We start from the raw sequence: 17,383 nt of genomic DNA on the forward strand, positions 1-17,383 counted from the left end.
TATACATATATGTGTATGTCATGAAAATATAAAAATTAATAATATATACAAAAAGTCCCCAAAAAAAAAAAAAAAAAAAAATAATAAAAATAGAGAAATTTAACAAAGGGGAACGGAACATGGAGCTTCTTGATGTTGAAAAAGGATGCAAAAGTAAAAACTTGTGAATAATTAAAATTTCCAAATGCTCTGAAAAAGGATACAAAATTAAGATTTTGTGAATATATATGAATGAAAATTTTGCATAGAAGATATGTTTAGATACGTTTGGTGATTTCAGATTTGTCTATTTGTTTTTTTTTTCTTTTTTTTAGATTAATTATTACTTTTGTCGAAGGAATATCCTCTTCATTTGACATTTTATACATTTGAAAACAACACGAAACGGGGCTGTGGTCGCTGCACATCAGTATGCCTTTAAGGTAAAGTGGTGTAAATATTGAAAAATGGTGTAAATATTGAAAAATGGTGTAAAATATTGAAAAAAAAAAGGTTTAAATTGCGTATTTATGTAGATAGCGGTATTTTTGTTGGTTACATTTTTCTTTGGGTATTGGGGAAATGTAAGTATTCGGGACGAATGTCAAACAGTTTTGAGTTTTATCACAGGACCATTTAAATACCCGATCTGTCCACTAAAAATGGTGAAAAATGGTGAAAAATGGTGAAAATGGTGAAAAATGGTGAAAATGTTGAAAATGGTGAAAAATGTTGAAAATGTTGAAAATGGTGAAAAATGTTGAAAATGTTGAAAATGGTGATAAAAATGGTGATAAAAATGTTGATAAATGGTGATGAATTTTTTAACACATACAGAGGGAATGCGGGGCTCCTGTTTTCCTCCCTTATACCATTTAATGTTATGAATCAATTTGTATTCCTTTTCTACCCAATTTGAATCACTTCTATCAATTATTGGTCTATTCCCATTTTTTTTATATGTTGGTAAGAAATTGATTTGTTGCTCTTGAAAACTTATCGATAAATCATATGAATAGGGTGAATTTGCTTCATCATATTTTAGCAATTCTTTTAAATTGTTTGTTTTTAGATAATGAACAACTTTTTCTATTTGTATTCCATGGACTCTAAAGTTAAAATCACCCATCCATATGACATGATGAAAAACATCCTTAAAATTTGATGTTGCTTTATTACTAAAATATTCACTTAATTTTGATAAAATAAATTCTCTTGATTTTTGTCGTAATTCTTGATCTTTAGCAGGCATATGACATCCAATAAATAAAATAAATTGATTATATATATTTAATAATATAGATACACATCCTTTACTGTTATTTAATTTATTAAAAGCTATAGTTTTAGATGCACATAATTTAACTGGTCCTTTTGGATGAAGTTTAGATTTTCTTACCCAAGCAGCTATCGTTGTTGATTTCATTTGCAAAAATGCTCCATCTCCATATCCTGATAATTTATAATCTGCTAATGGTAAATATTCATATGTTTCTTGATTTATCTCTTTTAAATACATAGATAAACATTCAATTATACTATCTGAAATTGATTCTTGTAAACATATGACATATATATCATAATATGGTGATATCCAATATGAAAATATTTCAGTTTCTTGTGAATTATAATTTTGTAAATTATTTATTTTTTTTCCAGATATTTTATTACAATTTTTAATACTTGTTTCTATTCCTATTGTTTTTCTTTTATTCGAATTGTCAACAGATATGTTTGCTGTGTTTGACATATTCTTTTTAGGATATACTTGTTTATTTGGTGTATATATGCAATAATCGCTACTTTTTTTACCATTTTTTTCCCCATTTTTTTCCCCATTTTTATTGGCCAACTTGAAATTGGCAAGATCGTCACAATATTCACTATCATTATTTTTATTCCTTTTTATAGTTGGGTCAATATAAATTAGCGGAGTTATAGATCTCATAGTATATCTATCATCTAGTTTCATTGAATATAATGTATCTTTATTATTTTCATTTAAATAATTTGTTGTATATCTTTTTTTTTCATATTCATATCCTTTTGTAAAATCTGAATATTCACAATTCCATGTTCCAACATAAATACTTATTGGGACATTTTTTATAATGTTTATATTTTCGCTACTAATTAATTGCTGTCTATTTGTAAAATAATTATAACCCATTACAGTTTTTCTATCATTTTTTTTTTTTTTTTTTTCATTATTTCGAATACATATTTTATCTTTATTATTATATTTAATATTTCCTTTAGTATCAAAAATGGACACATTTTCAATTTCATTTTTTTGATATTTTTTATTTATTAAAGATTCTTTTTTTTCATTTTTATCATAATTGTTTTCATTTCTTTCTTTTATACTATCCATAAAAATTCTATTACTTTTTATATGTCCATGTGATTCACTTCTACTTCTATATTTATTTAATGGAAATTTTTTTACGACACTATTTTGCAAACTTACATTTTTACAATTGTTTGGAATGCAACTAAAAATGTTTGTATTATTTTTTTCTTTCATATTGAAAATTATTTTATTTTTTTCATTTTCAACTTGATCATTATTTTCGTTTTGGTTATCTTTCATATTTTTCCAATTATCAAAACATACACTGTAAATTTTCCTCTTTTTTGCCTCTTTTTTTGCCTCTTTTTTGGGCCTTTTTTTTTTTTTCTTTTTTTTCCACTTCCCTATTTATGTAACCATATCAAAAGGAGGGTTTGCTTTTATTCTGTTTAAAGTCTACAAAACTTTTACAAATTTTTCAAAATTTTTCACAATTTTTCACAAATTTTTCAAAATTTTCGCATAAAATGTGCTCACAATTATAAGGCTTAAAGAAATGCAGATTAATTCTATTCCGCTATTTACAAAAAGTTAAAATAAAATTGCATTATGTATGTATACACATATATATATACACATATATATACACACATATATATACATATATTATGTTTATTATTTATTTGTTTAAGCAAGAAACAAGAGCAAAGATATAAAAATAAAATTATAAAAAAAATGATAAAATCATTTTAAAACATAAGCAGTGAAAATAAATAAATTATACTGAATAAAAAAATATATAAAATACAATGTTCCAAGCATGTTGTAAAAAAATGAATAAGAAATTTAAAAAAAGAAATATATGATATTGAAAACCACATCATGTGAAAATAATAATTTGAGTTTTATTTTAAAATAAAAAAATCCCGATATTTAAATACGTGTAAAAAAATTATTTTTTCATTTATGATAACACCCACCTTTAATTGTTTATGACTGTTTCATTTTGCTTTTGCTTTGTTTTTTTTTTATAAAAATAGAAAGGTAAATATTGTCTAATTTTTAATTACGAAAATAAAACATTTCACACATGTAGAATTGTATATTTATTTATACATGTTACAATTCATAATGAAAAAATAAAAATAAAAATAAAATAAAAACAAAATAAAATAAAGCAAAACAAAGTAAAACAAGTCTGGGTTTGCATATTTTCACTTTTTTTCACTTTATTTTATTTTTTACCAACTAATACATATTAAAAGTGTGAATTTAACAAAAGAGAATATATTTGTCTGGTTTTAAGGATAACGAATTTTATAGTGATATTAAAAGGTTATTTATATGTACCGTATTAATATATTTTTTTTTTTTTTTTTTTTTTTAGAATATTTTGAATTTATTGTCTTTTCTACATATAATATAAATACTTGTAAAGAAAATATGTGTAGAATTTTCATCTTATAATTTAATAAATAACATATTTTATATTTTCCATATTTATATGTTATGCATGTATTTATGTGTGTGTATACTAGCATGTGTATACTAGCATGTGTATACTAGCATGTATATACTAGCATGTATATACATGTATATATAAAGATTTGTTAATAGAGCAAGGGAGCTACCAAAATGTATAACTTTACCTACATTTTTAAAACACCTTTTTAGCAAAAATAGCAAAAATAACAAAAATAGAAAGATAGAAAAAATAGCAAAAATAGCAAAAATAACAAAAAAGGAGGGAAACAAGTCAAACTCATATACCTGTTACATATATTTTATTTCTGTTTTCAAAAAAAAAAAAATACTAAGCATATTCAAAATTTTAACCCTAATTAATTTATATTAAAAAAAAACAAAAAAAAAACAAAAAAAAAACAAAAAAAAAACAAAAAAACATACTATATATTATAGTATGCCTATTTGATATGTATTGAAAATGAGATAAAATAATCTACATATAAATATGCGATTCATGTGTATATGAGTGGTAAGTAAAAATATATATTATTTTGTATAACTTTGGAAAAGAAGGAATAACCAAATAAATAAAATTTAAAAAATATTGTGACTTAAAAAAGTAAACTTGTTTAATTGTTTATTATCATAAAAATGATTTTTATTTAATTATTAGTGTCAAATAGTTATATATTATATTACCTATTTTAATTTTATATTATACATTTTATTTTTTATATTTTTTATTTTTTTTTTCTGAAACGGTCTATTTAAAGGTATATGCAAAAAAATAAACATTTTTAACATTTATATAATTTAAAAAAAAAACTTCGTAACTTATCGGCATCAGCTTGAATGTCACACCAAATTTATAATTTAACCATAAATTTATAAATAAAAAATGTGGAAAAAAATAAAATAAAAAATGTGAAAAAAAATAAAATGATGAAATGGCAAAATAACAATGGTTATGAAGGTTGTGTATATATAGAGAATATCAAAATGTATTGGCAAATAAAATAAAATAGAATAAATTATTTTATATTTTTTATGGGAACAAATTAGTCTACTTGATTATATATATATATCATATTTATTTATATGACTTTCAATTTGATACTTCCCATTTTGTATCCAATTTTAAGTCAAATTTATTGCCACACAAATAGTGGATATGCGAATATATTTGTTATCCAGTTTTTTATTTTTATTTCCAAAGATTAAATATTTAACAAACAATAATTATTCAAGAAAAAAATTTACTAGCTATAGTAAAATGATATATAAGTTTGATTTTGAAGTTTTCGGAAAGGTTCAAGGTTTGAAAAAAATAAAAAATAAAAAAATAATAAAAAAAATAAAAAAAATAAAAAATAAATAAATAGTATAGAAATAGTATAGAAATAGTATAGAAATAGTGTAGAAATAGTGTAGAAATAGTGTAGAAATTCGAAAAGAGGAATATAGACAATGCCCATATTATATCAATATTTTATTTTCTCTTTTAAATAAAAAAATATTTAATTAGAAATATATTATGATCAAAAGATTAATTTTTTTTTTATATAATTTATTTCTAACTATCCATGTTTTTAAAAATGTATATTATATATTTATTTTTAATATATATGCACACATAAAAATAATATGAAAAATAATTATATTTTTTTTTAGGTGTATTTTTTAGAAAATATACAAAACTAGAAGCTGATATGTTAAATATAAAAGGGTATGTACAAAATACCAATAAAAATACAGTAATAGGAACTGCCGAAAGTGAAAATAAAGAATTATTAGATAGATTCAAAATTTTTTTGACAAATAAAGGTAGCCCTTTATCACGAATTGATAAGTGTTTAATAACAGATGAAAAAACTATTGATACATATTCAACTAATAATTTTTATATAAAGAGATAATAAGTTTTACCTTTTTATTTTGCATTGCCATAATTTAGTTGTAGACATAATAACTGTGGCAAAAGTGGGCATGTAGCAAAGTAGGTATATAGCAAAAGTGGGCATTAACAAAAGTGGGTATATAGTTTCCGTTTCCGTTTTGTGCTTAGAACACTTTTGGTAAGCTTGGTTAACCTATGCTTATTTTTGAAACAAAATGAAAAAAAAAAAAAAGTCTAACGTTGAAAACTTGGAAAAAACGTTAAGAAAACGGGGTGGTAAAATTAAGACAATTTATGAAAAATGTGATGATAACGAACTTAAAGATATTATAGATAATAAAATAGAATATATATGGAATTATATTCTTAAGATTGATAACAAAATAAGTGATGATAAAATGTTAGAAGAAGAAATGAAACATAAAATAAAAAAAAAAATCAGTTTTAAAAAAATAGATAACTATGATGAAATTATATATTATAATAAAAATTTGGAAAATCTAATAAACATTCAGAAAATTCAAAAAACTTTACACCATTTTAATATTAACATAAATATTGAAGATATTATAAATATGATTTTATATTTTACTAATAATAAATATTTTAAAGAAAATATAGAAAAAAATATATATTTTGAAGATTATCTTGATAAAAAAAAAACGGAAAATAAATTCTCTTCAATTGATATTAATAATTTATATATAAATTATGATATGTTTAAATATATTTTTTTAAATATAGATCTTAACATAGCAAGTAATGGAAACATTTGGTGAAATAAAAAAAAAAAAAAAAAAAATTAAATCTTTTATTTTAACATTTTTCTTTATAAAAAAAGTGGCTTATATATACATTGTTTTATAAGATTAAATTTTACTTTTTTTTTTTTTCCAATGTAACAAGGAATATATATCATTAATTACAAAATTAAGAAATTATTATCATATTTTTCTTTTATTTTTAATAATAAAATGAACATATTATATATTTATTTTCCTGTCTAAAATATTTTAAAAAATTTGTTATGTGACCATTTATCAAGTTTTACATTAAATAAACTAATAAGGACGTTTCCCTTTTTCTCTTTTGTTTTTCTCTTTTGTTTTTCTCTTTTGTTTTTCTCTTTTTTTTTTCTCTTTTGTTTTTCTCTTTTTTTTTTCTCTTTTTTTTTCTCTTTTTTTTTTTTTTTTTTTTTTTACCAAATAACATGTTCATACAAAATATGTACTAGTGTTAAAATTAAATATAAAAAAAAACTTTTGGTAGGTTGAAATGTTAATGTAGATTTTTTTAAAAAACAAAGAAAAAATGTATTAATACGAGAAAGAGGAATTATATAAAATATTTAAGTCGTCTATGTTTAATATTTTGTAACTTTATTAACAGTTTTATTTTAAAAATTGATATATTTATTTTTTTTATTTTGTTTTGATATAATTTACCTCAATTAGGACATATTTATTAGCTACTATATGAATTTTCATATGTGCTTATATATATTTGTTCATTTAATTTTTATTCTTACTATTTTGCACACATGTGATATAAAATAAGTTTTTCTTCTTCAATTTTTTAAGCTATTTTGTGTTGGAATTGTGAAAATACTTGGGGGTCAGGATATTTATTCAGTATGCAATTATTACATGTACAGGTCATAATATTTTGGATTATATATAACATTGAAATGTGAAATATTACATATATATATATATATATATATATATATATTTTTGCACAATTTATATATGCGTATTTTGCGTCCCTTTAAATATATGTTTATGGAAATTGTTTGTTAACATTTGGGTGTTACTCTTTTTTAATATATCTCTGTCATAGTTTATTTCAAATGCTTTTTGGGAATTTTAAAAATTATTATGATATATAATATTATATGCGTATATAATATATATACATATATATATATATATTTATTTATTATTTTTTTTTTTTTTTTTCATTCGAGAGTAGCGCCAAGTTAACGTCATAATTTCGCTCCTTCTCATGTATATATGTTTTTATGTTATATTATGCTATATTACATTGCCTGTATTTATTATGATATAAAAATCTGTTTAGCATTATGGTTTATTTAGTACAATATTTCGTTTAAATTTATTTAGGGGTTTTGTTGTGTTTAATTTTATACTATTTGCATTTTTTTTGAATTAGTAATTTGTAAAATACTAAAATATATTACTCAAGTTATTTTTGAAATGTTCCAAATTGTTAATAAATTATATAAAAAAAAAAAATTAACATATTATGAACATTTTTAATTTTGTTCATAAAAATTATGTTAAAACATAGAACAAGGATAAGACTAAGACGGCTATGTGGATACAAACTAATAAATACAGAAAGTAGAAGAAGAATATAAATGAAATAAATATATCTCCCTGAATATATATATATATATATATATATATATATATATATATAAGGATATAAGAAAAAATAGATGATTAAATTAGCATTGAAATGAAATTAGTATAAATGCACACAATTAATGGAAAAAATGAGGTATAAATATGAACCATTTTTGGGGGATGATATAGGAGAGACAGATTTGATAAATAACCAAGGAAATGATGATAAAGAAATAAAAGAGTCGAATTTAAATAATATATATAGTAAAATAATAAAAATTAGAAAAGAATTAGAAAAAAATTATAATTTATTTTATTCATATAATTTAATTATTAGTAGTAATGATAAGCAAGAAAATATGAACAGTTCATATAATAATTACAATAACATGTACAATAAGAATAATAATATACTACCTAGCAATAATACAACACCAAATAATATAACATTAAATAAAATAAATGCATTAACAAATTCTTTTTATGTAAATGTAGAAACCTTAAAAAATACTTTTGAATTTATAAATATTAATAACAGAGAAATTTTGAATAGCAAAAATATAATTTGGGAAAAAAGAATTGAAACATTAAATAGCGAAGCAAATGCTTATATAAAAACTTTGGACAATATATATAAAACAAATTTAAGAAAACAAGAGCAAATAAGAAATAATAATAGCAATGGAAATTTAGGATATTCACATAATAAAAAAAAAAAAAAATTCGAAAATGATGATAATACAATTAGCTATTTAAATAAAGAAAGAGAAATTTTGAAAGACGTTGAAAATAATTTAAATATATTTCATGTTCAGGGTCTTAATACCTTAGATATGTTAAGAAAACAAAATAAATTTTTAAAAGGGGTTCGAAAAAAAGTTATTGATATGTATAATTATATTGGATTATCTTCATCTTTAATTAGTACTATAAAAAAAACAGATAAACAAAACTTAATTATTGTAATTGTTGGAATTATTTTATCCTCGATTTTTTTTTATGTTTTATATTCTTATTTCAAGCGATAATGCACACGTTTATCACACGTTTACCACACGTTTATCACACGTTTACCACACGTTTATCACACTTTTATGTTTTTTTTATATTTTCCAGTAATACATTATAATTAATACTCTTTTTTTAAGTGGAAAATATTATGTTTGTTTCTCAGTTATGATTATTTTGCAATTGTGATGGCACCTTTCATATCACTGTCCAACTTGCAACGTTATTTTGTACTGTTTTGTACTGTTTCATTTTTTTATTTTATTTCATTTTTTTATTTTTTTATTTTTTTGTTTTTTTTATGATAGTGGCATAGCTTGCCAAACCTTTTCCTTTTTTTCAGTAAAATTTTTTCATATATAAAATTTATAACCAAACTTTATTTATGATAATAAAAATTTATCACCTTAGTCTCTTGGCTTTATATACTAAGCCCGAAATATATCTATCCACTACATCCCTCTTTTTTTTTTTTTTTTTTTTTTTTTTTTTTTCATATCAAACGGCACAAAAAAATGATTAAAAAATAAGTATAAAACAAAAGAATATATAATTATTTAAATTTGAGTATTACGATTTTTTCAATCTTCGAAAAAAAAAAATAGCCAGTTTTATATGCAAACTGAAAGATATTTTGGGAAAATGTAAAGTAAAAAAAAAAAAAAAAAAAAAAAAAAATTATTATAAGGAAAGGGCTTAGTATGTTTGCAAATGGAAACGGGGGTCAATATTAGCAGCAGTGATACAAAAATAGAGGGAAAAGAAAATGAGGGAAAAGAAAATGAGGGAAAAGAAAATGAGGGAAAAGAAAATGAGGGAAAAGCAAACGAAGTAAAGAACAATGATGATGCTGATAAGTATGATAAGTACGATGACGATGGCGATAAAAAGATACCAAAGGAAATTCAAGAGCAAATTGTAGGGGTCCCAGAAAGTTGGGAATATGTAGAAAAGAGCAAGGGGTGGTTTATTATAGAAACTAATAAGAATTATAAATTTTATTTTAATAAAAGAACTAACGAAAAAACATGGAAATGTCCCAAAAAGATATCAGAATTAATTAACGAAGAAAATTTAAATGATGATGTAGAAAATAATAATAATTATGAACAAAAAGAAAATAGTGAATATATAAATAAAGAAGATGAAGAAATGGAAAAAATAATAAAAGATTATAAATCTTTGCTAATTGAAAAAAAAATAAATGAATTTTGTAAATATGAAAATGTTTTAGGAAATATATTATATGATAATAGATTTTTAAAAGTACCCAAAGATTTAAGAAAAGATTATTTTTACAAATTAATAAAAGAAATCAGACAAGACAAAAATGACCAACTCAAAATGTTAATTCAAAACTTTCAAAATTTGTTAAAAACGTTGGAAAATAAATTAGATAATATATATAGTAATAAAATAGATAACATATATAATAATAAAGATGAGGTAATAAATTTGCTCAAGGGGAAAAAAGAATATGAAGGAAATTATAGTACCAAATGGAAAAATACAAGAAATAAATTATTAGATAACTATTTAGAAAAATTAATAAAAAAAAAAGAAACTAAATTAGAAGAAGAATTTGAAAAAGATTTATGGGATTTTTTACAAACAGAAAATACAGGTGTATGGTTTAAAATTAAAAATACTTTAGTTAAAAATAAAAAATATGAATTAATTTCTAATGAAAAAAAAAATATACTTTTTGATACTATTAGTAAAAAAATATTAGAATCTCGAAAACGTAATAAAAGTCAAATAAATAAGAAACGTAATAGTGCCCAATTTGAGACCCATGGCCAAAATTGGGAAAGCGGTAAAAGCGGTAAGAGCGGTAAAAATTGCAAAAATGATAAAAATTGCAAAAATGATAAAAATTGCAAAAATGATAAAAATTTATTTACTACCCTTTTGCATGAACAAATAAAATATCCAGACATTGAAAGAAGTTTAGAATATTTTCATAAGCATCAAAATTTAAAAGATAAAAAGTTTGAGGAAGCTGGTTTAATTTCAGAAGATATATTAAATAACAAAAATTATAAAAAAATATTTTTATCTGATGAAGATAAATATATGATATATAAAGATTTTATAAATAACTATATAAATTTAAAAAGAGAATGTTTTAATAAATTAATTTCACAACTTTCGATAAATTTAATAAATAAATCTTTAGAACAAATTATACAAATTGTAGATGAAAATAATCATATTTTTAAATCTATAAAATCAAAATATTTAAAACAAATTTATATAAATTGGAAAAATAAAAATATACATGAAGCAAAAAATATATTTAAAAAATTTATTATAAAATCAAATTATATTAAGCATGATTCAGATCAATCTGATAAATATGCTAAGTTGCTTATAGACCTTTCGGATGATATTAGGTAATTTAGTCTCGCTTTTATTTTATTTTATCAACATATATAATGTTTTGTATAAAATTGGGCAAATACTATATTCTATATTATTTTTATTTTTTCCACCTTTTAGCTACCGCCGACTGGATTGCGTGCCCGACGAGAGGGATCAAATTATAAAAGACAGAATAAAAGAAATGAAAAGAGAACATGAAAAAAATAAAAATATAGCTGAGAAATTAAATTTCTAAAAAAAATTCACTTCCTCATTTACACACAAGCAAGCGCTATCACTACTGTCACTGCTATCACTACTATTACTATCACTACTATTACTATCACTACTATTACTATCACTACTATCACTACTATTACTGTCACTGCACTATTACTATCATGACAATGACAATGACAATGACAATGGGAATGGCACATGTGACTGTATCGCAGTTCATGCAAATGTTTATATTCGAATTTGTACATGAACAATGGTTTTGCTTTAAACAATCGAATTTTATCCCGTATTTTTCTCCTTTATTTTATCCCTTATTTTTATCCCTTATTTTATCCCTTTTTTTATCCCTTTTTTTATCCCTTATTTTATCCCTTATTTTTCTCCTTTATTTTTTTTGTCATTTTGCTTATGGATAAAAAGGAAGCATATTTTATGTTACCATTTGATAATTTATTATTTTTTTTCCACAAATTAGTTTTAATCACGTCTTTATTATTTATATATATTTTGTCATATGCAAGGACTTATTATTACCTTTTAGTATTACATCATATTTTAGCTATCTTAGTGTGAAAATAAAAAATAAAAAATAAAAATAAAAAATAAAAATGATATTATATAAAAATAACATTGTGTAAAAATATATTTTTATAACACATTTTAAAGAATTAATAAAAAAAAAAAAAAAAAAAAAAAAAAAAAAAAAGTGTACATTTTATTTTTTTATCTCAATCATGTAGCGAATTTATTAATAAATGTGAAATAAGCTTATGCTAAAACCATATGCACATATGGATGTATATATATGTGTATATATTTTTTTATTCTTCATTTATTATATTTTACAGTCTCTCTAATCGGTTTGCAATTAAAAAAATTTAATTATCTTCTAAAATAGTAAAAATAATATATACATATCAAATATGGAGAAATAAACACACTGTCCCATTCCATACCTCCCTATATATAAACCCCAATTATAAAGAGGTTTTTTTTTTTTTTTAAACAAATTTAATATCAATATATTTTTCGATAATATAAAAAAAAAAAAAAAACATAATATACACAATCGTAAATATGTAAGCCTTTATTTTTTACAAAATTTATTATATACATCCTTTTATCCTCGATAGGGAAAAATAAAAAAAATAAAAAAAAATAAAAAATAAAAAAATAAAATAATAATAGCAGTAATAGCAGTAATAGCAGTAATAGCAGTAATAGAGTAATAGCAGCAATAGTGATACACAAATAAAGGGCCAGCTTGACTTCCAAAGGTGTGTATTTAATTATTTATCTATCGTTTCGTTCAATCATAATAAAAAATACACTTTTTTAATGTTTAAGATATATTAGATAGATATAACAAAACGCTAGAGAATTTGATTAATTAAGGTCTTGTATGTTGGGATTATTTTATTTATATTGGGCTTGATACTTTTTATAATTTAATTTTATAAGTTAGCATTATATTCATTATATTTATCATATTCATTATATTTTTATATTTTTATATTCATTTAGTTTTATGTGTATACATTAAGTCGAAATTAGCACACACACATGTGGAAGTATTTTTTTTGCTAACGATATTTAATTATTTTATTTTATCATCAATAAGTACCTTTTCTGTAATATTATTTCTACATTTTGAGATATCAAGAATGTGGTTAGAAAAATATGCACCGAGAAGCCTTGACGAATTAAATATTCACAAAGATATAACAACACGTTTAAAAAAATTAAGTGTGCATAATGATTTGCCTCATATAATATTTTATGGATCACCAGGTGGGGGTAAGAGTACAAGAATTGACTGTCTAATAAAAGAAATTTTTAAAGATGAAAAAATAATTCGTCGGCCAGAAAATATAACTAATACAGAAAATAAGATAAATATAAATGTAATACAAAGCAATTATCATTTAGAATTACAATGTTTTGAATTAGGAACAAAAGATAAAATTATAGTACAAAATATAATTAAAGAATTATGTAGTTATAAATCTAGTGCATCTTTTTTTTCAAAAAAACCAATGTATAGAATATTTGTTTTTAAAGATGCAGAATTTTTAAGTGAAGGAGCACAAGCCGGATTAAGAAGAACCCTAGAAACATATATAAGAAATGCTAGAGTTATATTACATCTAGAACATTTATCAAAAATTATTGAACCACTTAAAAGTAGATGTATATGTATTAGAGTACCATTACCAACTGAAGAAGAAATATTTACAGTGTTAAAAAATATATGTGATAATGAAAATGTATCATCAAGTTATAATTCAACAAATTTTTTTAAAACATTAATTAATATACATGGAAGAAATTTAAGAAAATGTATTATGGCATTAGAAATGACCGTTTATTCAAATTCAGATAAACCTCATCATTCTATATCAGTAGCTCATACTTATATAAATGAATTATGTAATTTTGTTTTTGTAAATCCAACACAAGTTAAAATAAAAGAATGTGTAACAAAAATACAAAGCTTAATAACTTGTCAAATACCTGTTAATTTTATTTTTGAAACTACTATTAAATATTTATTAAATAGTAAATATGATAATAAACTTAAATATTATTTTTTAAGATTATCATCACATTTTTCATATCTTTCAGAATCTTCATATGACAAAAGCATTTCACTTATTGCATTTATTATTAATGCAAATACAGCCATATTAAAATATTCCTCATCTAAAAAATGACTAACTATTTTATAAATATTCTAATTCATATATTAACATAAATAATGAATTTATTAAACTTTTTTTTTTTTTTTTTTTTTTTCTATCGTTTATTTTTTATTTTTAAATTATATACGTTCATAAATTGGCCTCATATCCCAGACTCAAATTTATTCCTATATTATGACATCACAATTTTTCACTTAAACTAGGTAAAAAATTGATATATTATATATGTACATAATTAAAACGCTAAACTGACTTCCATACCCGATTCGAGAAGAAGCCTTTAGTCATATACGTAGTTGTGTGCAATTTATTATTTTCTTTATAACATTCATTTTATTTCTTTTAATATTTTATTATACTTTTTTTTTTCTGTACGTATTTATATGCAAACAATTACAAGCTCGCCTTAAGCGACGTTTAAAAATTTATAGATTAAAATTAGTTAGTTCGAAAAAAAACAATACAAAACAAAACAAGTCACTTTTATTAAAGAAACTATCACATGAAAAAGTATATATATACACCCACACATTTATTAGAGAAATGAAATGGGAAATATTTATATTTTTTTAATTTTGCAAATGTATAAAATTCCAAAAGGGGATTTGTCAGGAAGAGAAATATAACCATATTTTGTTTTTTCGAAAAATTTTAAAAAGTTTGTATTTTTTTTAAATTCAGAAAAATTCTTTGCATTTGTGCAGGAACTATTGGGATTGTTATGATTTGTGCAGGAAATGTTGGAATTGTTATGATTTGTACAGGAAATGTTGGGATTGTTATGATTTGTACAGGAAATGTTGGAATTGTTATGACCTGTGCATGAAACATTGGCATTATTATGATCTGTGCATGAAACATTGGCATTATTATGACCTGTGCAGGGTTCAGGTGTTCCCATTTTACAATGGCAAGACATATGAGTATCATTTTCGATGGTGTGGTTATGCATGATTTCCTCTTTGTAAACTCGTTCGTATTCATCCTCTAAAAAATCTAAAATTTGAACTTCCTTTTTAAATTTTTTAATAAATTTTTCAATATTATAATCATTTTCATAGTGAGATAATGCACATGTTGAATAAATTATAACTCCATTTTTATGAAGTAAATGAAATGAATTAACAAGTAAATCATATTGAATATTAGAATTATTTTTAATAGAATTAAAAGTCCATTTATTTATATCATTTGTCCCTTTTTTTATTAAATGTTCATCAGTAGAACATGGAACATCCAATAATATTTTATGAAATTTTTGAAATCTAATAAATGAATTTAACTGAAGTCCATTATAGTTAGTTATATGTAAATTACCTGATTTTATTAAATCATTTGGTAAATGTTTATATAATACTTGTTTTAATCTTTCATATCTTCCTTTATTATATTCGTTAATAACTAGACAGCCTTTCCTATTTACTTTGTAATAATTTAAAACATTCATACAACAATTTATTTCAATATATTTATCATCTAAAATCTTGATGTTATTAATTCGATCTAAAGGTGAAATGTCAAAACCAAATAATTTATTTGCAATAATAAGAGATTTCCCTCCTGGGGCTGCACACATATCTAATACATTTTCATTTTTTTTTACGTCTAAAAAATAAGCAGATAAAAATGAGCACGGATTTAAATAATATGCTAATTTCTCTACGTTTTCAATCATTCCATCATATTTTATAATACCATCTATATTTAGTAGCTCTGATTTACTTATTGTTATTTTTTTATAATCCCCATTTGATTCAGTTTTTTCATATAACTCGCTTTTTGCATTATCATCTTTAGTGTTATATTCCACAATGTCGTCACAATTCAGTTGAGGAACAAAATCTATAGAGTCAGAATCTTCGTTATGTTTGCAGTTATTTCGTGTTATTATTTCATATGATATATTATTATTTTTTGAAGTATCAGAATAGGTTAATAAATTAGCATATTTTTCATCGACAAATAAACCACCAAAACTTGTTTTCACTTTTTTATCTTTTATCATATACAATAAAACTTTGAATATATTAATATAATCTATTTTTATGAAATCATTTATAAATGCAGCTTGGACTGTTTTCCCTTCTTCTAATTTTTTCATCAGCACTTCAGCCCTGTCTCCATATTCTTTTTTCAAATTCAAAAAATAACCCACTTTTCCGCTACATTTCATTATTTTATTTAAAATAAATATGAAAAAAATATAAAAATTATTTAATTAAATAATGATTATTATTTCTGAAAATTTAAATATTTATACTGATAATTATTTATTTACTTATTACATAATTCTCCTTTTTTTCTTGATTATATAACTAGCGATTTATATGAACAATAATAGAAAAAAGAATGTACATTTTGCGTAATTATAAATTTGCATATTTCATAAATTATACATATTATATCTTTCTTTTTCCCATTTTTTCATAATTTGTTTCAATTTTAAAAAAATTGTATCAAGTCTCAAAAATTATGCAAACAAGTTATTTTATTATACGACAAATCCGTTGTTTTATATTATGTACATGTAAGGACGAAATTTTTAATATGCATATAATTTTTTTTTTTTTTTTTTTTTTTTTTTTTTTTAAGCCTAAATTATTAACATGAAATATTTTTTCATTATTATTTCTTACTGTTAATAAAAAAAATATATATATCATAAATAAAATAAGGAGAAAACATAAATAATTATGTAGCATTATATTTTGTTATCCTTTATGATTAAAAAATGGGATAGTGTGATTTGTATATATATATAATATATATAATATATATATATATTATATACGAAATCAAAGTAAATGAAAACAGCGTAACAAAAAATTCCAGTGAAAAAAAGCCTTATCAAATAATTTATGATTTCTTTTTGAAGTTTGTGTTAAATTATTATTGGCTAGTTTGTCCTACTTTATATGAAATGTAATTGAAGATATAAATATAAGTAGCACATATACCCTCAAAAAACATATACATGTTTATACATATGTAGAATAATACTTAAAATATAAAATCATCCTTGAATATTTTAAACCATCTCGTGGATAATTTATGTGAAAAACTT

General features: G+C 21.6%; 7 protein-coding genes across 7 annotated transcripts; 5 read left to right on the forward strand and 2 right to left on the reverse strand.

Moving 5' to 3' along the window:
* Positions 1-171: 171 nt before the first annotated feature.
* Positions 172-2,572, reverse strand: PY17X_0938000 (endonuclease/exonuclease/phosphatase family protein, putative; the record flags this gene model as incomplete). The annotated part of the gene is made up of 4 exons (XM_022956073.1): positions 172-189; positions 327-415; positions 539-635; positions 815-2,572. 4 exons carry the CDS (start codon positions 2,570-2,572, stop codon positions 172-174), a joined length of 1,962 nt encoding a protein of 653 aa, XP_022812259.1.
* A 2,338-nt stretch (positions 2,573-4,910) lies between these two features.
* On the forward strand, positions 4,911-5,655 carry PY17X_0938100 (acylphosphatase, putative; the record flags this gene model as incomplete). The annotated part of the gene is made up of 2 exons (XM_022956074.1): positions 4,911-5,055; positions 5,411-5,655. The coding sequence occupies 2 exons, from the start codon at positions 4,911-4,913 to the stop codon at positions 5,653-5,655; spliced, it is 390 nt and encodes a 129-aa protein (XP_022812260.1).
* A 196-nt stretch (positions 5,656-5,851) lies between these two features.
* PY17X_0938200 (conserved Plasmodium protein, unknown function) lies at positions 5,852-6,415 on the forward strand (the record flags this gene model as incomplete). The annotated part of the gene is made up of 1 exon (XM_022956075.1): positions 5,852-6,415. The coding sequence occupies one exon, from the start codon at positions 5,852-5,854 to the stop codon at positions 6,413-6,415; it is 564 nt and encodes a 187-aa protein (XP_022812261.1).
* A 1,730-nt stretch (positions 6,416-8,145) lies between these two features.
* PY17X_0938300 (protein transport protein BOS1, putative) lies at positions 8,146-9,033 on the forward strand (the record flags this gene model as incomplete). Its single annotated transcript, XM_022956076.1, has 1 exon — positions 8,146-9,033. One exon carries the CDS (start codon positions 8,146-8,148, stop codon positions 9,031-9,033), a length of 888 nt encoding a protein of 295 aa, XP_022812262.1.
* A 691-nt stretch (positions 9,034-9,724) lies between these two features.
* PY17X_0938400 (conserved protein, unknown function) lies at positions 9,725-11,633 on the forward strand (the record flags this gene model as incomplete). Its single annotated transcript, XM_022956077.1, has 2 exons — positions 9,725-11,409; positions 11,516-11,633. The coding sequence occupies 2 exons, from the start codon at positions 9,725-9,727 to the stop codon at positions 11,631-11,633; spliced, it is 1,803 nt and encodes a 600-aa protein (XP_022812263.1).
* A 1,648-nt stretch (positions 11,634-13,281) lies between these two features.
* PY17X_0938500 (uncharacterized protein) lies at positions 13,282-14,331 on the forward strand (the record flags this gene model as incomplete). Its single annotated transcript, XM_724449.2, has 1 exon — positions 13,282-14,331. The coding sequence occupies one exon, from the start codon at positions 13,282-13,284 to the stop codon at positions 14,329-14,331; it is 1,050 nt and encodes a 349-aa protein (XP_729542.2).
* A 547-nt stretch (positions 14,332-14,878) lies between these two features.
* Positions 14,879-16,492, reverse strand: PY17X_0938600 (conserved Plasmodium protein, unknown function; the record flags this gene model as incomplete). The annotated part of the gene is made up of 1 exon (XM_724450.1): positions 14,879-16,492. One exon carries the CDS (start codon positions 16,490-16,492, stop codon positions 14,879-14,881), a length of 1,614 nt encoding a protein of 537 aa, XP_729543.1.
* Between the last annotated feature and the right edge of the window lie 891 nt (positions 16,493-17,383).

The sequence above is a fragment of the Plasmodium yoelii genome (assembly GCF_900002385.2).
Source record: "Plasmodium yoelii strain 17X genome assembly, chromosome: 9".
NCBI classification, from domain to species: Eukaryota; Apicomplexa; class Aconoidasida; order Haemosporida; family Plasmodiidae; genus Plasmodium; species Plasmodium yoelii.